General features: G+C 56.7%; 2 protein-coding genes and 1 long non-coding RNA gene across 3 annotated transcripts; all 3 read left to right on the top strand.

The window, feature by feature from the left end:
* Window positions 1-1478: 1478 nt before the first annotated feature.
* LOC148217860 (uncharacterized) lies at window positions 1479-5746 on the top strand. Its single transcript, XM_088158318.1, has 2 exons — window positions 1479-4822; window positions 5626-5746. The coding sequence occupies exons 1-2, from the start codon at window positions 2568-2570 to the stop codon at window positions 5744-5746; spliced, it is 2376 nt and encodes a 791-aa protein (XP_088014444.1). The 5' UTR covers window positions 1479-2567.
* Window positions 5747-15206: 9460 nt separating this feature from the next.
* Window positions 15207-19053, top strand: LOC106864699 (uncharacterized; the record flags this gene model as incomplete). The annotated part of the gene is made up of 6 exons (XM_088158317.1): window positions 15207-15409; window positions 15890-16505; window positions 17054-17143; window positions 17758-17859; window positions 18164-18237; window positions 18948-19053. Coding segments are annotated over exons 1-6 (1032 nt in total), but the record flags the coding sequence as incomplete, so codon positions are not given.
* Window positions 19054-20247: 1194 nt separating this feature from the next.
* Window positions 20248-23492, top strand: LOC148217859 (uncharacterized). Its single transcript, XR_015800665.1, has 3 exons — window positions 20248-20298; window positions 20821-20966; window positions 21723-23492. It is a non-coding gene; the product is annotated as an uncharacterized LOC148217859 (long non-coding RNA).
* The last annotated feature ends 206 nt before the right edge of the window (window positions 23493-23698 follow it).

Here is a 23698-nt window from a genome sequence, read left to right as displayed (position 1 = left end):
ATTGGCTGTGATGGCGCGGGAGGGGTGAGCGGGGGGGGCCGCGGCCGCTTTTGGGGGACCCTGAGGGAATTTGGGGGGAATTTGGGGGGATTTGGGATCCGGGGGGGTCTGGGGTTTTCCGGAGGGATTTAGGGGTCACAGAAAGGATTGGAGCGGTCCTTAGTGGGGGTTGGGGCCTCATGGGGGGGAATTTTGGGGGATTCCTGAGGGAGATTCAGGCGAATCTCTGAGGGGGTTTGGAGGTTCCTGAGGAAAGTTTGGGGTCTCTGAGGGGAGATTGAGGGCTTGGATTGGGAATTTGGGGTTTCGGAGAGAAATTTGAGGCTTCCCCAGGAGATTTGGGGGTCCCTGAGGGAGGTTGGGTGTTTGTGAGGGAAGTTTGGGGTTCCTGAGGCAATGTGGGGTTGCTGAAGGGGGTTTGGTGGTTTCTGAGTGGAATTTGGGGTTTCTGAGGGAGGTTTGGGGTTTCCGTGAGGGAATTTGGGGTTCCTGAGGGAATTTGGGATTTCTGAGGGAGGTTTGGGGTTTCCGTGAGGGAATTTGGGGTTCCCAGAAGCAATTTGAGGTTCCTGAGGGAATTTGGGGTTCCTGAGGGGATTTTTGGGATTCCTGAGGGAATTTGGGGTTCCTGAGGGGGGGTTGAGGTTCCTGAGGGGAGTTGGGGGATCCATGAGGGAATTTGGGGTTCCTGAGGGAAATTTGGGGTCCTTGAGGGGGGTTTGGGGTTCCTGAGTGGAATTTGGGGTTCCATGAGGGAATTTGGGGTCCTTGAGGGGGAGTTGGGGGTTCCATGAGGGAATTTTGGGTTCCTGAGGGAATTTGGGGTTTCTGAGGGGGGGGTTGGGTTCCTTAGGGAATTTGGGGTTCCTGAGGGGAGTTTTGGGGTTCCTGACGGAAGTTTGGGGTCCTTGAGGAGGGACTGGGAGTTTCTGAGGGAATTTGGGATTTCCTGAGAGAAGTTTGGGGGTTCCTGAGGGAATTTGGGGTTCCTGAGGGAATTTGGGGTATCCATGAGGGGGGTTTGGGGTTCCTGAGAGAAGTTTGGGGGTTCCTGAGGAAATTTTGGGTTCCTGAGGGAATTTGGGGTCCCTGAGGGGGAATTTGGGGTTCCTGAACAGGGTTTGGGATTCCCTGAGTGGAATTTGGGGTCCCTGAGGGACGTTTGGGGGTTCCTGGGGTGGATTTAGGGTTCCCTGGGGGGATTTCAGATCTTTTTTGGGGGATCCTTGTGGGATTTGGGGATATTTGGGTGCAGCTTGAGGAGTTTTTGGGCTTCCCTGGAGGGTCCCTGGGTTGGTTTTTTGGGATATTTGGGGACATTTTGGGGGTTCCTGGGGGGGATTTTGGGGCTCTTTGGGTCATTTTGGGGGGTCCTGAACTCCCCCCCCCCCCCCCTTTCCAGCACCCTGGAGGATCCAGCTGTGCCCCAGATGTTGGAGCCCCCCCCAAACGCCTTCCCTGCCCCCGGGACGCCCAGATGTGGCCGGGGAGGGGCCAGATCCAGATGTTGGGGACCCGAAAACGCCAAGAGCGGCCCGGGACAGCTCGGAGGCGCCAGATGTGGCGGCAGAAACCCCAGATCCAGATGTGCTGTGGGCCAAAAACGGGGGTGGGGCGCTGCGGGTGGACAGCGACACAGATGTGGGGGAGGAGGGGGAGGAGGGGCCGGATCCAGATGTGGAGCCCCCGAAACGGCTCCGAATGACCCAAGACGTTCCCGAAACTCCAGATGTGGGGCCGGGAGCCCCAAATCAGATGTTTCCTGGCTTGAAAACGGGGCCGGGGCGCTGCTGGTGGAGAGTGACACAGATGTGGAGGAGGAGGCAGATCCAGATGTGGAGCCCCCCGACGACTGAGAACGACCCAAAACGTCCCAGAAGCTCCAGATGTGGCGGCGGAGACCCCAAATCCAGATGTTCGGGGCCCAAAAACGCGGCGTGGGGCGCTGCTGGCGGACAGCGACACAGATGTGGAGGAGGAGGGCGCAGATCCAGATGTGCAGCCCCCAAAAAGGAGCAGAAGGACCCGAAACGCGGCCGGAATTCCAGATGTGGGGGCGGAGACCCCAAATCCAGCTGTGGAGAGGCCCAAAATCGGGCAGGGGATGCTGGGGGTGGACAGCGACACAGATGTGGAGGAGGATCCAGATGTGGAACCCCCCAAAAGGCTGAAAATGACCCAGAATGTGCCCGAAACTCCAGATGTGGTGGCGAGGGCCCCAAATCCAGATGTTCCGGGCCCCGAAATCGGGAGTCAGGCGCTGCTGGTGGACAGCGACACAGATGTGGAGGAGGATCCAGATGTGGAGCCCCAGAACGACTCAGAATGACCCAAAACGTCCCAGAAACTCCAGATGTGGCGGCGAGGCCCCCAAATCCAGATGTTCCGGGCCCCAAACGCCCTCCCCAGATGCTGCTGCTGGACAGCGACACAGATGTTGAGGAGGACATGGATCCAGATGTGCAGCCCCCCAAAAGGCTCCGATTGACCCGAAATGCTCCTGGAACTCCAGATGTGGGGCTGGAGACCCCAAATCCAGCTGTGGAGAGGCCAAAATCGGGCAGGGGATGCTGGGGGTGGACAGCGACACAGATGTGGAGGAGGATCCAGATGTGGAACCCCCCAAAAGGCTGAAAATGACCCAGAATGTGCCCGAAACTCCAGATGTGGCAGCGAGGGCCCCAGATCCAGATGTTCCGGGCCCCGAAATTGGGACTCAGGCGCTGCTGGTGGACAGCGACACAGATGTGGAGGAGGATCCAGATGTGGAGCCCCCCCACCAGCTCAGAATGACCCAAAACATCCCAGAAACTCCAGATGTGGCGGCCAGGGCCCCAAATCCAGATGTTCCGGGCCCCGAAATCGGGAGTCAGGCGCTGCTGGTGGACAGCGACACAGATGTGGAGGAGGAGGGGCCGAGTCCAGATGTTGAGCCCCCCCAGAAGCTCCGAACGCCCCCAGAGGTGCCCGAAAGCCCAGATGTGGGGCTGGAGACGCCAGATCCAGATGTTGGGGTGGCCAAAACCGGGTGCCAGGCACCGGGGGGGGACGGCGGCACAGATGTGGAGGAGGAGGAGGAGCCGGGTCCAGATGTTCGGCCCGCAAAAAGACTGAAAATGACCCAAAATGCACCCGAAACTCCAGATGTGCCCGCAGAGAGCCCGAATCCAGCTGTGGGCGGCCCTGAATCCAGATGTGGAGCCCTGGTGGTGGAGAGCGACACAGATGTGGAGGAGGAGGAGGAGCCTGATCCAGATGTTCGGCCCTCAGAGAGGCGGGAAGCGACCCCAAACGTGCCCGGAACGCCAGATGTGGGGCCAGAGCCCCCAGGTCCAGATGTTGGGAGGCTCCCAGGGACCCAAAAGGTGGGTGAGGTTCCAGATGTGGGGGGGGAAGGCGAGTCGGATCCAGATGTGGGCACCCAGCTGTTCCCGCCCTCTCCAGATGTTGGGGGTGGAGGCCAACTCCAAGCCACCCAGAGCCCACCCAAAATTCCAGATGTGGGAGGTGGAACGCCAGACCCGGATGGGAAGGCGGAAGAGCCAGATCCAGATGTGGGCACCCAGATGTTCCTGCCCCCAAACCTAGATGTTGGGAACCCAAAACTGCTCAAAATGACCCCGACCCCGCCCAAAATTCCAGATGTGGAGGAGGAAGAAGAGTCAGATCCAGATGTGGCCACCCAGCTGTTCCTGCCCTCCCCAGATGTTGGGAGCCCAGAAAGCCCCAGAACGGCCCCCAAAGACCCCGAAACGCCAGATGTGGAGGGACCGGCCTCCCCAGATCCAGATGTGGCCACGCAGCTGTTCCTGCCCTCCCCAGATGTGGGGAGCCCAAAATTTCCTAAAGTTACCCAGAACCAACCCAAAATTCCAGATGTGGAAGAGGAGGAGGAGTCAGATCCAGATGTGGCCACCCAGCTGTTCCTGTGCCCAAATCCAGATGTGGAGAGCCCAAAACGACTCAAATTCGCCCCAAACCCGCCCGAAATTCCGGGTGTGGAAGAGGAAGAGGAGTCAGATCCAGATGTGGCCACCCAGCTGTTCCTGCCCTCTCCAGATGTGGGGAGTCGGAAACAACCCAAAATTACCCCGAGCCAGCCCAGGATTCCAGATGTGGAAGGCGAAATCCCAGACCCAGATGTGGAAGAGGAGCCAGTCCCAGATGTGGCCGCCCAGATGTTCCGGTCGCCTCCAGATGTTGGGAGCCCCAGACGACTCAAAATTCCCCCAACCCAACCTAAACTTCCAGATGTGGAGGAGGAAGATGAGTCGGATCCAGATGTGGCCACCCAGCTGTTCCCATCCCCGAATCCAGATGTGGGGAGCCCAGGAACCCCCAAAATGCCCCTGAAGGACCCCCAAGTTCCAGATGTGGAGGAGCCACCCTCCCTGGATCCAGATGCGGCCACGCAGCTGTTCCTACCCCCAAATCCAGATGTTCCAGGCCCCAGAATGACCCCCAATCACCCCAGAATTCCAGATGTGAGGGCGGCGCCCCCGGATCCAGATGTGGAGGGGGAGGACTTTGACGTGGCCACCCAGCTGTTCCTGCCCCCCGATCCAGATGTGGGGTCCCCCAAAGCACCCAAAACTCCCTTAAAGCCGCCCGAAATTCCAGATGTGGCAGCGGAGACCCCAGACCCAGCTGTGGCTGCCCAGCGAGCCCCACCCCCAAATCCAGATGTGGAGCGGCCGGGGAGCCCCAGAACGGCCCCGGGGGAGCCCCCAGCTCCAGATGTGGAGCAGCCGAGCCCAGATCCAGATGTTGGGGCTCCCCCGGCCCCGCCCAGGAGGGCGCGGAGGCTCCGCCCACCCCGCAGGTGAATTTGGGGGGTCCCGGGTGGATTTTGGGGGGTCCCTGAAAGATTTTGGGGTGAATTTGGGGATTTTGGGGTGAATTTGGGGGATTTTGGGGCTCCCTGGGAGGATTTTGGGGTAAATTTGAGGAATTTGGGAGATTTTGGGGGGTCCCAGGTGGATTTTGGGGTGAATTTGGGGAATTTTGGGGTTTCCCAGCTGAATTTTGGGGTTTCTCAGGTGAGTTCTGGGCGTTCCCAGGTGAATTTTTGGGGGGTTCCTGTTGTATTTTGGGGTGAATTTGGGGATTTTGGGGGGTTCTGGGTGATTTTTGGGGGTCCCAGGTGGGATTTTGGGGTGAATTTGGAGAATTTTGGGATTTTCCAGGTGGGATTTTGGGGGGTCCCAGGTGAATGTTGGGGTCCCTGGGAGGATTTTGGGGTATCCCAGGTGGAATTTTGGGATGAATTTGGGGATTTTGGGGTTTCCCAGCTGAATTCTGGGGGGAAATTTGGGAATTTTGGGGGAATTTTGGGTGTCCCAGATGAATTTTTGGGGGTTCCTGTTGCATTCTGGGGTGAATTTGGGGATTTTGGGGGGGGGGGGGGTTTAGGGGATCCCAGGTGAATTTTTGGATGAATTTGGGGGATTTTGGGGTTTCCCAGATGAATTTTGGGTTTTCCCAGATGAATTTGGGGTTTCCAGATAAATTTTGGGGTTTCCCAGGTGAATTTGGGGTTTCCCAGGTGAATTTTTGGGTGAATTTGGGGGATTTTGGGGTTTCCCAGGTGAATTTTGGGGTCCCCACCTCAGCCCCTCCCCCCAGGTTCGCCGCAGTCACCGATTGGCCGAGAGCAGAGGGGGCGGGGCCTGTGCTGCCCCCACCCCCACCCCTGCCTCCAAGCCCTGCCCCAGCCGAGCAGGAACCAATCAGAGGAGGGGATTGAAGAAGCCACGCCCTCCGTGCCCATAACGGGAAATGGGCGGGGCTTAGGGTCAGCCACGCCCCCACGGGAGGAAGAGCCAGCAGGGGGCGCCAAGAGCCGGCTCCGCCCCCAGAGAGCGACAAGCCCCGCCCACATCCGGGTAAGGACCAGTATGGACCAGTATAGACCAGTATGGACTGGTATGGTGCAGTATAGACCAGTATGGACCAGTATAGACCAATATGGACCAGTATAAACCAGTATGGACCAGTATAGACCAATATGGACCAGTATGGACCAGTATAGACCAATATGGACCAGTATGGACCAGTATAAACCAGTATGGACCAGTATAGACCAGTATGGACCAGTATGGACCAATATAGACTCGTATGGACCAGTATGGACCAGTATAAACCAGTATAGACCAGTTCCTCCCCCTCCCCCCCTCTGTGTCCCAGCTGCTGTTCCTGGGGGTGGTGGCACCTGGGGATGTCCCCCAAGTGTCCCCAGTGATGTCCCCATTGATGTCCCCAATGATGTCCCCATTGTCCCCATTGTCCCCAGGTGCTGTTCACAGGCCTGGTGGCACTCAGAGATGTCCCCAGTGATGTCCCCAATGTCTCCAGGTTGTGTTCACAGACTTGGTGGCACTCTGGGATGTCCCCAATGTCCCCAATGATGTCCCCATTGTCCCCAAGTTGTGTTCACAGGCCTGGTGGCACTCTGGGATGTCCCCAGTGATGTCCCCAATGTCCCCATTGATGTCCCCATTGTCCCCAGGTTCTCTTCACAGGCCTGGTGGCACTCAGAGATGTCCCCAATGACGTCCCCATTGATGTCCCCATTGATGTCCCCATTGTCCCCAGGTGCTGTTCACGGGCCTGGTGGCCTCCCCAGCCCTGCTGGTGGCCCTGGGCTCGCTGGGTGGCACCGAGGCCACCTCAGTGCACGACTGCAGCCACCTGGTGACCGATGGCATCCGCAGGACCCTGAAATTCCTCTGTGCCCTGGCCAGGGGTGTCCCCATTGTCACCCCCGAGTGGCTCATCCAGGTGACATCGGGGACATCGGGGGGGGGCTGGGGACTCTGGGGGCATTCAGGGGGGTTGGGGACATTGGGGACAGTGGGGGATTGGGGACAGTGAGGGGACATTGGGGGGGTTGGGGACAATCGGGAGGGTTGGGGACATTCAGGGGGGTTGGGGACATTGGGGACATTGGGAGGGCTGGGGACATTCAGGGGGTTGGGGACATTGGGGGTGTTGGGGACATTGGGAGGTTGGGGACATTCAGGGGGGTTGGGGACATTCAGGGGGGTTGGGGACATTGGGGATTTGGGGACATTGGGGACACTGAAGTCCCTCTGTGCCCTGGCCAGGGGTGTCCCCATTGTCACCCCCGAGTGGCTCATCCAGGTGACATCGGGGGATTGGGGACAATCGGGGGGGTTGGGGACATTCTGAGGGGTCAGTGACACTGAGGGGGCCTTGGGGACTTTGGGGATTTGGGGACATTGGGTGGCCTTGGGGACAATGGGGGATTTAGGGACGTTGGGAACACGGCGGTGGCCTTGGGGACAGGGGGAGGGGACACTGGGGACAGTGAGGGTGGCCTGGGGGACTCGGTGGCTTTAGGTGACAAAAGGGACACAGAGAGGGGGGACGAGGAGAGGGGACATTGGGGACAAAGGGGTGGCCTTGGGGACAATGAGGGGGGCGGTTTGGGGACACTGGGGTGGCGTTTGTGACCCCGGTGTCCCCAACTGTCCCCAGAGTTCCCACGGTGGCCGCCCGTTGTCCCCAGGTCCCTTCCTGCCCCGGGACCCGACCCTGGAGCGGCGCTTCCGGTTCCGGCTGCGGCCGGCGCTGGCCCGGGCACAGAGCCACCCCCTGCTGCAGGTGACAATGTCCCCAAATGTCCCCAAATGTCCCCAAATGTCACCTAAACCCGGCCCCGGGCACAGAGCCACCCCCTGCTGCAGGTGACAGTGTCCCCAAATGTCCCCAAATGTCCCCAAATGTCCCCAAATGTCCCCAAATGTCACCTAAACCCAGCCCCGGGCACAGAGCCACCCTCTGCTGCAGGTGACAATGTCCCCAATGTCCCCAATGTCCCCAATCCCCCACTGTCCCCTCACTGTCCCCAATGTCCCCTCAATGTCCCCAATGTCCCCAATCCCCCCAATATCCCCAATGTCCTCATTGTCCCCCAATGTCCCCAAATGTCCCCAAATGTCACCTAAACCCAGCCCCGGGCACGGAGCCACCCCCTGCTGCAGGTGACAATGTCCCCAAATGTCCCCAATGTCTCCAATGTCCCCAATCCCCCCAAATGTCCCCAATGTCCCCCAACGTCCCCAATCCCCCACTGTCCCCTCAGTGTCCCCAATGTCCCCTCAATGTCCCCAATGTCCCCAACCCCCACAATGTCCCCAATGTCCCTGATGTCCCCAACCCCCCCAATGTCCCCAATGTCCCTCCATGTCCCCAATCCCCCCAAATGTCCCCAAATGTCCCCAATGTCCCCTCTGTCCCCAGGGCTACCAGGTCCATGTCACCCCCAGCGTGCGGCCGTGTCCCCAGGACATGAGGGACATTGTCACCTGCTGTGGTGGCACCTTCCTGACAGAGCCACCACGGGAGCACAGGGTGAGGGGACACTGGGGACACTGAGGGGACACTGGGGACAGTGAGGGATTGGGGACATTGGGGACAGTGGGGACAGTGGGGACAGTGAGGGGACATTGGGGACATTGGGGACAGTGGGGACACTGAGGGATTGGGGACATTGGGGACGCCGGGGACTCTGAAGGGAGAGTGGGGGACATTGGGGACATTGGGGGGAGTGGAAACATTGGGGACATTGGGGACCTGAGGGGACATTGGGGACCTGAGGGGACACTGGGGACTTTGTGGGGACAGTGGGGACAACGGGGACAGTGAGGGGACACTGGGGACAGTGAGGGATTGGGGACATGGGGAACATTGGGGACATTGTGGGGACACTGGGGGACATTGGGGACAATGGGGACATTGAAGGATTGAGACATTGGGGACATTTGGGCAGATTGGGGACATTAATGGGGACACTGGGGACACTGAGGGGACATTGGGGACAATGGGGACAGTGAGGGATTGGGAACATTGGGGGACAGTGGGGACATTGGTGACATTGAGGACATTGGGGACACTGAGGGGACATTGGTGACATTGGGATTTTGGGGGTTTTTCCCGGGGTGTTTGGGGCTTTTTGGGATTTTTGGGGATTTTTTGGGGATTTTTTGGGATTTTTTTGAGGGTTTTGGGGTATTTGGGATATCTGAATTTTGGGATTTTTGGGATTTTTTGGGATTTTTTTTTTTTGAGGCTTTTGGGGTATTTGGGGTTTCCCACTGGGATTTCTTTTTAGGGTTTGTCCCGGAAATTTTGGGGATTTTTTTGTTTCTCTCTGGGGGTTTTTGGGGATTTTCTCGTGGGGTTTTGGGTTTTTTTTTTTGGTTTTTTGGGGTTTTTTTTTACCAGGAGTTTTTGCATTTTTTGGGTTTTTTTGGGGGTTGTTTCTGCCTGGATTTTGGGATTTTTTTGGGGGTTATTTTTGGGTTTTGGGGTTTTTGGGTTTTTTTTCCTGAGTTTTGGGTTTTTCTTGGGGTTTCTCTTTTGGTTTTTTGGATTTTTGGGGTTTTTGGGGATTTTTTGGGTTTCTCACCAGGATTTTTTGCACATTTCCTGGAGTTTTTGGGGTTTTTTATGGGGATATTTTTGCATTTCTCTCTGGGGTTTTTGGGATTTTTTTGGGATATTTTTGTGTTTCTCTCTGGGGCTTTGGGGATTTTTGGGGGGAGTTTTTGGGGTTTTTTTTTTGCATTTTTCTCTGGGTTTTTTGGGGGATTTTTGGGATATTTTGGGGTTTCTCCCTGGATTTTGGGGGTTTTTGGGTATTGGGGTTTTTTTCGCTTTTTTTCTCTCTCTGGGTTTTGGGGTTTTTTGGGGAATTTCGGGTTTTTTGTTTTTTTGTTTGTTTTTTTGTTTTGGGTTTTTGGGGTTTTTTGTTTTTTTTTTTTTTTTTCCTCACTGGGTTTTTGGGGATTTTTGGGATATTTTGGGGTTTTTCTCTGGGTTTTGGGTATTGGGGTTTTTTCTCTCTTTGTCTCTGAGTTTTGGGGTTTTTTGGTTTTTTTGGGGGGAATTTGCTTTTTTGTTTTTTGTTGTTTTTTTTTTAGTTTCTCACTGGGTTTTGGGGGGAGTTTTGGGGGTTTTTTTGCATTTTTCTCTGGGGTTTTGGGGATTTTTGGGATATTTTTGTGTTTCTCACTGGGGTTTTGGGATATTTTGGGTTTTTTGGGGGATATTTGGGATATTCTTGTGTTCCTCTCTGGGGTTGCTTTTGATTTTTGGGATATTTTTGCATTTCTCACTGGGGTTTTTTGTGGATTTCTGGGATATTTTGGGGTTTCTGGATTTTTGGGATATTTTTGCATTTCTCACTGGGTTCTTTGGGATTTTTTTGGGGATTTTTTTTGTGTTTCTCACTGGGTTTTGGGGTTTTTAAGGGGAGTTTTGGGGGTTTTTTTTGCATTTCTCACTGGATTTTTTTGGGATATTTTGGGGTTTCTCACTGGGTTTTTTTTTATTTTTAGGATATTTTTACATTTCTCACCTTTTTTTGTGCATTTTTAGGACATTTTTGCATTTCTCATTGGGTTTTTTGGGGGATTTTTGGGATATTTTTGTGTTTCTCTCTGGGTTTTTGGGGGGTTTTTGGGTATTGGGGTTTTTTTCTTTGTCTTTGTGTTTGGGGTTTTTTGGGGGTTTTTGGGGGGAATTTGGTTTTGGGGTTTTTTTTTTCGTTTTTTGGGTTTTTTTTTTAATTTCTCATTGGGTTTTGGGGGGAGTTTTGGGGTTTTTTTTGCATTTCTCTCTGGGTTTTGGGGGATTTTGGGGATATTTTTGTGTTTCTCATTGGGGTTTTGGGATATTTTGGGGTTTTTTGGGGATTTTTGGGATATTCTTGTGTTCCTCTCTGGGGTTGCTTTTGATTTTTGGGATATTTTTGCATTTCTCACTGGGGGTTTTTTGGGATTTTTGGGATATTTTTGTGTTTCTCACTGTGGTTTTTTGTGGATTTCTGGGATATTTGGGTTTTTTTCGGGATTTTTGGGATATTTTTGCATTTCTCATTGGGTTTTTTGGGGATTTTTGGGTTATTTTTGTGTTTCTCTCTGGGTTTTGGGGGTTTTTTTCTTTGTCTTTGTGTTTTTGGGTTTTTTGGGGTTTTTGGGGGGAATTTGGTTTGGGTTTTTTTTTTTCGTTTTTTGGGTTTTTTTTTAGTTTCTCACTGGGTTTTGGGGGGAGTTTTTGGGGTTTTTTTTGCATTTCTCTCTGGGTTTTGGGGGATTTTTGGGATATTTTTTTAGTTTCTCACTGGGTTTTGGGGGATTTTTGGGATATTTTTGCGTTTCTCACTGAGCTTTTTGGGATTTTGGGGATATTTTGGGTTTTTTTCGGGATTTTTGGGATATTTTTTGGGATTTTTTTTGTTTTTCTCACTGGGTTTTGAGGTTTTAGGGGGGAGTTTTGGGGTTTTATTTTTGTGTGTTTCTCTCTGCATTTTTGGGATATTTTTGTGTTTCTCTCTGGATTTTTGTGGATATTTGGGATATTCTTGTGTTCCTCTCTGGGGTTGATTTTGATTTTTGGTTTATTTTTGTGTTTCTCACTGGGTTTTGGTTTTTTTTTTATTTTTAAGATATTTTTACATTTCTCACTGGGTTTTTTTGGGATTTTTTGGACATTTTTAGATTTCTCACCGGGTTTTTTTTTTATATTTTTACATTTCTCACCGGGGTTTTTTTGGATATTTTAACATTTCTCACCGGGTTTTTTTTTTATATTTTTACATTTCTCACCGGGGTTTTTTTGGATATTTTTACATTTCTCACCAGTTTTTTTTTAATATTTTTACATTTCTCACCGGCTTTTTTTGGATATTTTAACATTTCTCACCGGGGTTTTTTTGGGGGATTTTTACCACATTTTTGCATTTCTCACCGGGTTTTTTAATTTTTTTTTTTTTTTTTTTTCATTTCTCACTTTTTTTTAATTTTATTTTTTTTTTTTCCCCAGCCCGGAGTTCTGATCCTTTCCTGTCCCCAGGATCGCCCCCTCTGGGCTCCGTTCGTGGCCGCGGGGCTCCCGCTGCTCTCGGCGGAGCTGCTGCTCTCGGGGGTGCTCAGACAGCGCCTCCAAATCTCCCCCTTCCTTCTCACCCCCCTAAATCCCCCAAATCCCACCCCAAAAATCCCAAATCCCGCCCCGAAACACCGAAATCCCGCGCAGGACAGCAAAAAAAAACGCTCGGAAAACTCGGAATTCCGAGCGAAAATCAAAATATTCCCCGCAAAAAGCTCCGAGTTCCGGCGGGAAAAAAACAAGTTCAGCGGAAAAAAAAAGCAAATTCTGCCCAAAAAAACCCAAATTCTGCCCAAAAAAACCCAAATTCCGCCGAAAAAAAACCAAAATTCCACCCCAAAACCCCCAAATTCCGCCCCAAATTCGGCCCAAAAACCCCCAAATTCGGCCCAAAAAACCCCAAAATCCACCCCAAAAACCCCAAATTCCACCCAAAATACCCCGAATTTCACCCCCAAAACCCCAAATTCCACCCAAAAAAACCCAAATCCCGCCCAGAAAACCCCAAATTCCTCCCAGAAATCCCAAAATTCCCAAAAGCAAAAAACCTCAAATCCCACCCCAAAAACCCCGAACCACCCCCGGGATGCCCCCAACCCCAATTTTGGGGTCCCGAATTCCCCCCTGGACCCCCCCCAGGAGCTCCCCAGGACTCGGAGCGGGCGGAGACCCCCCCCAAATTCAGGGACCCCCCAAAAATCCCCAAATCCGCCCCAAAAAACCCCAAATCCCCCCCAGAAAACCCCAAATCCCCCCCAAAAAACCCCAAATCCCCCCCAAAAAACCCAACCCCGTCCTTGCCCCAATTTTGGGGACTCCACCCCCCCCCCGAGCCCTCCCCGGACCCGGAGTGGGCGGAGACCCCCCCAAAATCCCCCCCAAAAAAACCCCAAATTCAGGGAACCCCCAAAAAACCCCAAATCCACCCCAAAAAACCTCAAATCCCCCTAAAAAAGCCCCAAAACGGCGCCGGCGTCGCTCCGAGGATTCCGACCCCGATTTTGGGGTTCAGGAGCCCCCCAGGACCCGGAGCCGTCGGGGACCCCCCCAAAATCCCCCCCAAAAAAACCCAAATTCAGGGAAAACCCAAAAATCCCAAAATCCGCCCCAAAAAACTTCAAATCCACCTCAAAAAAACCCCCAAACCTCCAACCCCAATTTTGGGGTCCCAAATTCCCCCCTGGACCCCCCCCAGGAGCCCCCCAGGACCCGGAGCGGGCGGAGACCCCCCCCAAATTCAGGGACCCCCCAAAATTCCCCAAATCCGCCCCAAAAAGCCCCGAAACGGCCCCAAAATGCCCCAAATTCCACCCAAAAGAGACCCCGGGGTTCCCCCACCCCAAATTTTGGGGTCCCCGAGCCCCCCCCGAGCCCTCCCCGCACCCGGAGCCGCCTGAGACCCCCCCGGGACCCCCCAAAATCCCGGGGGACCCCAATAAAGTGAATTCGGGGTTTTGGATTTCGGGGGATTTTGGGGATTTTTTTGGGGGGGAAAAAAAATCCCGAGTTTTGGGGGTGGGAGATCCGGGGAGGTGGGGACAATTTTGGGGACCCCAGGGGGCGTTGGGGACATCGGGACCCGCTTTGGGGACATTTTTGGGGCATCGGGGACCCCCTCGAGGACACCTGGGGACTTTAGGGACACTTTGGGGACATCGGGGACCCCCCTGGGGACACTTTAGGGACCACCCTTGGGAATGTGGGGACACTTTTGGGATATCAGAGACCCCCGGAGGACTTTGGGGACATCGAGGACCCCCCTGAGGAAACCGGTGACACTTTTGGGGACGCCCCTGGGGACATTTTGGGGACATTCGTGACTCCCCATGGGAATTTGCGGACACCAGGGAACTTTAAAGGGATCCCTTATGGAAACTTCCGCCTTTAGCACCGCCCCCTTCACCCTCAGCCAATCAGCGCTCCCGTGGCTGAGCAAAGCAGCCAATAGCGTTGCGGGAGGGGCGGGACTTCCGGTACCATGGGGACGCGCCGGCCAGGTCGCCATGGCAGCGGCTGTGGCGCTTCCGGGTTCTCATTCCCGCCCTCTCAGCCAATCAGCGCTCGTGGAGCGCGGTGAAGCAGCCAATGGCGATGCAGGAGGGGCGGGAGCGGCGTTGCCATGGGGACGGGCCCGGGCGGTTGCCATGGCAACGGGAGCGGCCGGGCCAGAGGCGGGAAAAGGTAAAAATGGAACGGAATAAAAAACGGGAATTGGTGTGGGACGGGAGACTGGGAGGGAACTGGGAGGGAAGATTTCCCCTTCCAGGACCCCATTTCTACCCTCAGGACCCCATTTCCCCTTGCAGGACCCCAGTTACCCTCTCAGGACTCCATTTCTCCTCTCATGACCCCATTTACCCCCTCAAGAACCCATTTCTCCTTCCAGGACCCCATTTTTCCTTCAGGACCCCATTTCCTCTCTCAGGACCCCATTTCCCCTTCTAGGACCCCATTTCTCCTTCCAGGATCCAATTAACTCCTCAGGATCCCATTTCCCCTTCCAGGTAGAACCCATTTCCACTTCCAGGATCCCATTTCCCCTCTCAGGATCCCATTTCCCTTTCCAGGGCCCCAGTTACCCCCTCAAGACCCCATTTCTCCTTCCAGGACCTTATTTTTCCTTCAGGACTCCATTTCCCCTCTCAAGACCCCATTTCTCCTTCCAGGACCCAATTAACCCCCTCAGGATCCCATTTCCCCTTCCAGGTAGAACCCATTTCTCCTTCCAGGACCCCATTTACCCCCTCACGACCCCATTTACCCTTCCAGGACCCCATTTTCCACCTCAGGACCCCCATTTACCCTTCCAGGACCCTTTAGCCCCGCCTCCAAGCTCTGATTGGCCCATTCACCTCCCTGTAGCCCCGCCCACCTCTCCCCTACACGGCCTCCCATTGGTCAGCGGGGGCGGAGGGACCCGGTTGCCGCCGCCTCTGATTGGCTGAGGGCAGAGCGCGGGAAAGCGGCGGCGGGGGCGCCTTCCCGGCGTGCACCGCGGGGAGGGTGAACTGGGAGGAACTGGGGGGAACTGGAAGGTACTGGGAGAGACTGGGATGGAAATAGGAGAGACTGGGATGAACTGGGATTGACTGGGAGAGACTGGGATGAACGGGGAGAGAGGGAGGGACTGGGATGAACTGGGAGAGACTGGGATGGAACTGGGAGAGACTGGGATGAACTGGGAGAGACTGGGATGGAACTGGGAGGGACTGGGATGAACTGGGAGCGATTGGGACGAACTGGGAGGGACTGGGAGGTTACTGGGACTGAGGACAGCCTATACTGGTCCTTACTGGGAACTGTCCCTTCCACAGGTCGCCGATGGCCAAGCCCTGCCTGGACCCTTCCAGTGTTCCCAGTAACTCCCAGTGCTCCCAGTTCCCCCCTCCCAGTAACTCCCTGCGCTCCCAGTTCCATCCTCCCAGTGCTCCCAGTTGCCTCCTCCCAGTATGGGGGGGCTCATCCCCCCGTCCCACTTCGTGCTGCGCTCCAGGTGAGGCTCCCAGTAACTCCCAGTAACCTCCCAGCAACTCCCAGTGCTCCCAGTAACTCCAGATAATTCCCAGTACTCCCAGTATCCTCCATTCCCCAATCCCAGTACTCCCAGTATCCCCTATTCCCCTTTCCCAGTAACTCCCAGTGCTCCCCAGTAACCTCCCAGTGCCCTCCCAGTAGCCCCAGTCCACTCCCAGTATCCCCTATTCCCCCTCCCAGTGCTCCCAGTATCCCCCATTCCCCCTCCCAGTGCTCCCAGTAACCCTGGTCTGGTCTCCCAGTACCCTCCCAGTGTTTCCAGTATCCCCCATTCCCCAATCCCAATGCTCCCAGTATCCCACACTCCCCATTCCCAGTGCTTCCAGTAACCCCATTCCCAGTGTTCCCAGTATCCCCCATTCCCCAATCCCAGTGCTCCCAGTAACCCCAGTCCCCCTCCCAGTATCCCCCATTCCCAGTAACCCCATTTCCCGCACAGATCCCTGGGGGCGGAGCTTGGGGACGGAAAGGGGCGTGGCCATGACGTGGAGCTGAAATCTCTGAGGGGGCGGAGTCAAAGCCTGGAGGCGGCGCTTGTAATGGAAAGGGGGCGGAGCCAAAGCCTGGAGGCGGAGCTCAATGCCCTGAGGGGGCGGAGCCAGCGATTGGAGGCAGAGCTTGAAAAGGAAAGGGGGCGGAGCCAAAACCTGGAGGCGGAGCTTGAAAGGGAAAGGGGGCGGAGCCAACGCCTGGAGGCAGAGCTTGAAAAGGAAAGGGGGCGGAGCCAAAGCCTGGAGGCGGAGCTTGAAAAGGAAAGGGGGCAGAGCCAAAGCCTGGAGGCGGAGCTTGAAAGGGAAAAGGGGCGGAGCCAAAGCCTGGAGGCGGAGCTTGAAAAGGAAAAGGGGCGGAGCCAAACAATGGTGGCAGACCTGGAGGCGGAAAAGGGGCGGAGCCAAACAATGGAGGCGGACCTGGATGCGGAAAAGGGGCGGAGCCAAACAATGGAGGCGGAGCTGGAGGCGGAAAAGGGGCGGAGCCAAATCCTGGAGATGGAGCTGGAGGCGCTGAGGGGGCGGGGCCATGGAACTGAGGGGGCGGAGCCAAGCCCGGAGCAGGTGAGGCCTCCCAGTAACTCCCAGTAACTCCCAGTAACAGCTCCCAGTGCTCCCAGTCACAACTCCCAGTGCTCCCAGTGCTCCCAGTGCTCTCAGTCTCACCTGTCTCAGGTGTTCTGGGTTTGTCTTGGGGCCAGAGCCACCCCAGAAAGGACCAGGGACACACCTGGGACACACCTGGGGGGAGGGGGTGGAGACACTTGAGGGACATTGGGGACAGCTGAACACACCTGGGGGACTAAAGCACACCTGGGGATACACCTGGGACACACCTGGGGACATTTGGGGGACCTGGGGACACACCTGGGACTCACCTTGGGGGGACATTGGGGACACACCTGGGTACATTTGGGGGACCTGGGGACACTGGGGACACACCTGGGGGTGCCCCAGGTGTGCTTGGGGCTGTCTCAGGTATATTCGAGGTGCTTCAGATGAGACTTGTGGGGTTCCCCAGGTGTATTTGGGGTCTCTCAGGTGTATTTGGGGTCTCTCAGGTGTATTCGGGGTCTCTCAGGTGTGTTCAGTCTCACCTGTGCTGTCCCCAGGTGCTCCTGGCCCGCTGGCGACAGAAGGTTTTCCAGCTGCTGCTGCAGGTGAGGCTGCACCAGAGCCAGGAGCTGCGGCTGCACGGACAGGTAAGGGCACACCTGGGACAGGTGAGGGGACACTGGGACAGGTGAGAGCCTGGAACACCTGGGACAGGTGAGGGGACATAGGGGACACCCCACACCTGCGATAGGTCACACAGGTAAGACCCCACACCTGGGACAGGTGAGACCCCACAGGTGATACCAACCCCACCCTGGGGGACCCTCCTGGGTCACCTGTGTCCTTTTGAGGGTCACCTGGACACACCTGGGCTCACCTGTGTCCCTCAGGGATGTCATCTGTGTTCCCCCTGTGTCACACCTGTGTCACACCTGTCTCACCTGTCCCAGGTGCGCTCTCTGGGTGCTGCAGTGATGTCTCACCTGTCTCTATCTCTCACCTGTGTCTCACCTGTTACACCTGTCTCACCTGTCCCAGGTGTGCTATGTCTCACCTTTGTCTCACCTTTGTCTCACCTTTGTCTCACCTTTGTCTCACCTGTCCCAGGTGTGCTATGTCTCACCTTTGTCTCACCTTTGTCTCACCTGTGTCTCACCTGTCCCAGGTGTGCTGTGTCTCACCTGTGTCTCACCTGTCCTAGGTGCGCTCTCTGGGTGCTGCAATGATGTCACACCTGTCTCACCTGTCTTACCTGTCCCAGGTGCGCTCTCTGGGTGCCGCAGTTGCCGCCGGGTCCCGCCAGGTGTCGCTGTTGGAGCTGCGGCTGCGCCGAGGGGAGCAGGAGCTGAGGGGGGAGAGACAGGTGAGACACACCTGGGACACACCTGGGACAGGGAAGGGGACAGGACACACCTGGGACAGGTGAGAGACACCTGGGACACACCTGGGACAGGGAAGGGGACAGGACACACCTTGGACAGGTGAGAGACAGGACAGGTGACATTGGGGACACACCAGGGACAGGGGAGAGACACACGTGGGACAGGTGAGGGGACATTTGGAGACACACCTGGGGACACCTTATGGACACCTGGGACACACCTGGGACACACCTGGGGACACACCTGGGGACACCTGTGGCCCTTCTGGGGCCGTTCTGTGTCCAGGCCCTGTCCCAGGAGCGGCTCCGAGCGGAGGCGGCCGAGAAGGAACTGGGGAAACTGGGCCAGGCCCTGAGCCGGTACTGGGGGAACTGGGAGGGACTGGGATGGAACTGGGAGGGGACTGGGATGGACTGGGAGGGACTGGGATGGAACTGGGATAAACTGGGATCGACTGGGATAAACTGAGAGGGACTGGGATAAACTGGGATGGACTGAGATGGGACTGGGAAGGACTGGGATCAAACTGGGAAGAGACTGGGATGGGACTGGGATCAAACTGGGATGGACTGGGATCAAACTGGGATGGACTGGGATCAAACTGGGATGGACTGGGAGGGACTGGGATGGACTGGGAGGGACTGGGATGGGACTGGGAGGGACAGGGATCAAACTGGGATGGACTGGGATCAAACTGGGAGGGGACTGGGATGAACTGGGAGGGAACTGGGATCAGACTGGGATGAACTGGGAGGGGACTGGGATGGACTGGGAGGCACTGGGATGGACTGGGATGAACTGGGATGGACTGGGAGGCTCTGGGATGGACTGGGAGGCTCTGGGATGGACTGGGATGAACTGGGATGGACTGGGAGGGACTGGGATGAACTGGGATGGACTGGGATGAACTGGGAGGGGACTGGGATGGACTGGGATGAACTGGGATGAACTGGGATGAACTGGGATGAACTGGGATGGACTGGGAGGCTCTGGGATGGACTGGGAGGCTCTGGGATGAACTGGGATGGACTGGGAGGCTCTGGGATGTCGCTGTCCCTGTCTGTCCCAGGCTCGTGCTGGCCCTGGCCGATGTCACCGCGGCTCTCGGGGCTCTGGGGACGCTGAGCGAGCGCCTGGGACGGGCCCGGAACCGACTGAGGGGTCAGCGACACCTGGGGACACACCTGGGGACACACCTGGGGACACACCTGGGGACATTGGGGACATCGGGGACACACCTGGGGACACACCTGGGGACATTGGAGACACACCTGGGGACACACCTGGGGACACACCTGGGGACACACCTGGGGACACACCTGGGGACATTGGGGACATCGGGGACACACCTGGGGACACACCTGGGGACATTGGAGACACACCTGGGGACACACCTGGGGACACACCTGGGGACACACCTGGGGACACTGGGGACACACCTGGGGACACACCTGGGGACACACCTGGGGACACACCTGGGGACATTGGGGACATCGGGGACACACCTGGGGACATCGGGGACACACCTGGGGACACACCTGGGGACACACCTGGGGACATCGGGGACACACCTGGGGACATCGGGGACACACCTGGGGACACACCTGGGGACACTGGGGACACACCTGGGGACACACCTGGGGACATCGGGGACACACCTGGGGACACACCTGGTGACACACCTGGGGACATCGGGGACACACCTGGTGACACACCTGGGGACACACCTGGGGACATTGGGGACACACCTAGGGACACACCTGGGGACACTGGGGACACACCTGGGGACACACCTAGGGACACACCTGGGGACACTGGGGACATCGGGACACACCTGGGGACATCGGGGACACACCTGGAGACACTGGGGACACATCTGGGGACACTGCAGGGTCAGTGACACCTGGGGACACACCTGGGGAGGTTGGGGACACACCTGGAGACACACCTGGGGACATTGGGGACACATCTGGGGACATTGGGGACACATCTGGGGACAGGGGGACACTGAGACCACTGCAGGGTCAGTGACACCTGGGGACATTGGGGACACTGGGGACACACCTGGGAACATTGAGGACACACCTGGGGACGCTGGGGACACTGAGGGGACATTGGGGACACTGCAAGGACACCTAGGGACACACCTGGGGGACATTGGGGGTGGTGGGGACACCTTGGGGACACCGGGGATGTTGGGGACACTGTGGGGACATTGGGGACACCTGGGGGACACCTTGAGAGGGGCTGGGGACACCTTGGGGACACTTTGGGCTGGTGGGGACACCTTGGGGTGGTTGGGGACGCTGCGGTGGCAGTGCCACTGTCCCTGTCCCAGTGTCCCCTCTGTCCCCAGCGCTGGTGACATCGGGACGGCTCCGGTGGCAGCGGGAGCCGGAGGGGACAGCGAGGGACGGCGGGTGAGTGACACCGGGGTGGCACTGGGGACATCAGGGGGGTGGCACTGGTGACATTGAGGTGGCACTGGGGACATCAGGGGGGTGGCACTGGTGACATTGGGGTGGCACTGGGGCACTGAGGTGGCACTGGGGACATTGGGGTGGCACTGGTGACATTGGGGTGGCACTGGGGGCACTGAGGTGGCACTGGGGACATCAGGGGCGTGGCACTGGGGACATTGGGGTGGCACTGGGGACACTGAGGTGGCACTGGGGGCACTGAGGTGGCACTGGAGACATTGGGGTGGCACTGGGGACATCAGGGGGGTGGCACTGGTGACACTGAGGTGGCACTGGGGACACTGAGGTGGCACTGGGGACATTGAGGTGGCACTGGGGACATTGGGGTGGCACTGGGGGCACTGAGGTGGCACTGGGGACATCGGGGGTGACACTGGTGACATTCAGGTGGCACTGGTGACATCAGGAGGTGACCCTGGTGACATTGGTGACACGGTGGCTTTGTCCCCTCCCTGTCCCCAGCACGGTGGCCCCGCAGGTGACATCAGAGCAGCCCCGGGGGTGGCACCCAGGGGACACCGGGGGTGGCTCTGTCCCCAAAGTGTCCCCCCCGTGTCACCCCCGGGCCACCAAGGGCGGGGACAGGACCCGGCCACGCCCGGACACAGGTGGGTGTGGCACCAAGTGTCCCCAGATGTCCCCAAGTGTGTCCCCAATGTCCCCAAATGTCACTAAATGTGTCCCCAAAGGTCCCTGAATGTCCCCAAATGTCCCTAAATGTGGCCCCAGTGTCTCCAAAGGTCCTTAAATGTCTTCAAATGTGTCCCCAATGTGTCCCCAAATGTTGCTAAATGTCCCTAAATGTGTCCCCAATGTGTCCCCAATGTTCCCAATGTGTCCCCAATGTCCCCAAATGTCCCCAAATGTGTCCCCAATGTGTCCCCAAATGTTGCTAGATGTCCCTAAATGTGTCCCCAGTGTCCTCAAACGTCCCCAAATGTGTCTCCAATGTCCCCAAATGTCCCAGAATGTCCCCAAAGGTCCCCAGTGTCCCCTCAGTGTCCCCAAATGTCCCCAGATGTGTCCCTGATGTCCCCAAGTGTGTCTCCACTGTGGCCTCATTTTCCCCAGTGTTCCCAAATGTCCCCAAAGTGTCTCTGAGTGTCCCCAAATGTCCCCAGAGGTCCTTTCAATGTCCCCTCAGTGTCCCCAGTGTCCCCTCACTGTCCCCAATGTCCCCTCAGTGTCCCCAGTGTCCCCTCAGTGTCCCCTCAGTGTCCCCAGTGTCCCCTCACTGTCCCCAGTGTCCCCAATGTCCCCTCAGTGTCCCCAATGTCCCCTCACTGTCCCCAATGTCCCCTCAGTGTCCCCAGTGTCCCCTCAGGGTCCCCAATGTCCCCTCAGTGTCCCCAGTGTCCCCTCAGGGTCCCTGGCCCCGTTGCTGACTCAGCTCCAGGCCCTCGGTGCCGCCATACTTGGGGACAGCGGTGACGTCATCGGGGGGGCAGCGGTGACGTCATCGGGGAGCAGTGACGTCGTTGAGGGACCAGTGACATCGTCAGAGAGCGGTGACATCATCAGGAAGAGATTACGTCATCAGGGAGCGGTGATGTTATTGGGGGGACACCGGTGACATCATCAGGGAACAGTGATGTCATTTAGGGACTGGTGACGTCACCAGGATGAGATTACGTCATCGGGGAGTGGTGACATCATCAGGAAGAGATTACATCATATGGGAGTGATGACATCATCAGTGACGCCACAGTGATAACTGTGACGTCACTGGGGTGATGATGACGTCACAGCAATGACAGCAACACCGTGATGACATTGATGACGTCACTGTGGCACTGGCGGTGTCACAACAACCATGATGATGTCACAGCAATGGCAGTGACATCATGGTGACATTGATGACATCGCAGCGACATTGACAGTGCCACAACTGTGCTGGTGACATCACAACGATGGCGGTGATGTCACAGAGATGGCGATGATGTCATAGTGACTCCAATGACATCATTGTGACAGTGACGTCACAGCAATGGCGATGACATCACAATGGTGACAATGATGTCTCCGTGATCATGATGATGATGATGTCCCAGATATGATGTCATGGTGACGCTGATGACATCACAGTGACATTGACGACGTCACAGCAGCGGCAATGATGTCACAATGACGACGATGACATCACAGCGATGACGTCACGCCTCTTTCTCAGCCCTGGCTTGGTGTCACTTTGTCCCCGCCCAGCCCCCGATGTCCCCAAAGCCACCACGAGCGGCCCTGAGGGTCCCCAAAGAGTCCCTGAGGGCCCCAGGAGGTGCCTTGGGGTCCCCAAAGTGGCCCAGAAATGTCCCCAAGGTGTCCCCAAGGCGTCCCCAGTGCCAACAGCAGTGCCCGGTATAACCTGGGGACAGACATGGGGACATCCCAGTCCCTCCCAGTTCATCCCAGTCCCTCCCAGTCTCCCGTCCCACACCAATTCCCGTTTTTTATTCCGTTCCATTTTTACCTTTTCCCGCCTCAGGCCCGGCCGCCCCCGTTGCCATGGCAACCGCCCGGGCCCGTCCCCATGGCAACCCCGCTCCCGCCCGTTCTGCATCGCCATTGGCTGCTTCACAGCTCTTCGCGAGCGCTGATTGGCTGAGAGTGGCAGAGGGCGGGAATGAGGACCCGGAAGCGCCCTCACTTGCCATGCCGACCTGGCCCTCGTGTTGCCATGGTAACGGAATTTCCGCTCTGCTATTGGCTGTTTACTCCTGCACGACAGCGCTGATTGGCTGGGGATAGAAGGGGCGGGGCCGAATCAATCCAGCATGAACTGGGCTGAACTGGGAACTGGGATGGACTGGGACCAGAATCTGAACTGGGATGAACTGGAACCAGAGCCTGAACTGGAACCAGAGACTGAACTGGGAACTGGGACCAGAATCCTGAACTGGGATGAACTGGGAGCGATCCCAAACCAGTAGAGGGGATAAACTGGGAACTGGGATGAACTGGGATCAGAGCCCTGAACTGGGAACTGGGGCAGACTGAGACAAGAGCCTGAACTGGGATGAACTGGGATGAACTGGGCTGCACTGGTGTCACGGCGAGCGCGACCACAACAAAACGTTTGGGCTCAGAGTTTTGAGGGTTAAATTTAATTTATTTAAAAATAAAGGCACGGGAAGGACAAAGTTCAGAAGAACAGAAAACAGAATGGACTGGGATGGAACTGGGATGGAACTGGGATGGAACTGGGATGGACTGGGCTGGGCTGGGCCCTTTGGCTGCTCCGTTCAGGGCTCGGCCTCGGCTTGCCAGGACTTGTGGCCACCAAAGCCAAGGCAGCGCAGGCACGGCAGGGATGGGCTGGGCTGGGCTCTGAGCCAGATCTACAGCT

The sequence above is a fragment of the Sturnus vulgaris genome, unplaced genomic scaffold, assembly GCF_052056855.1.
Source record: "Sturnus vulgaris isolate bStuVul1 unplaced genomic scaffold, bStuVul1.hap1 Scaffold_198, whole genome shotgun sequence".
Classification (NCBI taxonomy): Eukaryota; Metazoa; Chordata; class Aves; order Passeriformes; family Sturnidae; genus Sturnus; species Sturnus vulgaris.
The sequence above is the reverse complement of the archived record's forward strand: the minus strand, read 5'-3'. Positions and strand labels throughout refer to the sequence as shown.

What these genes read in the sequence shown, in the direction of transcription:
- LOC148217860 (XM_088158318.1), top strand. Translation starts at nt 2,568, where the DNA reads ATGCTGGGGGTGGACAGCGACACAGATGTGGAGGAGGATCCAGATGTG. An exon ending in AGGCTCCGCCCACCCCGCAG is followed by an intron (nt 4,823 to 5,625) that starts GTGAATTTGGGG and finishes CCCTCCCCCCAG; the next exon opens with GTTCGCCGCAGTCACCGATT.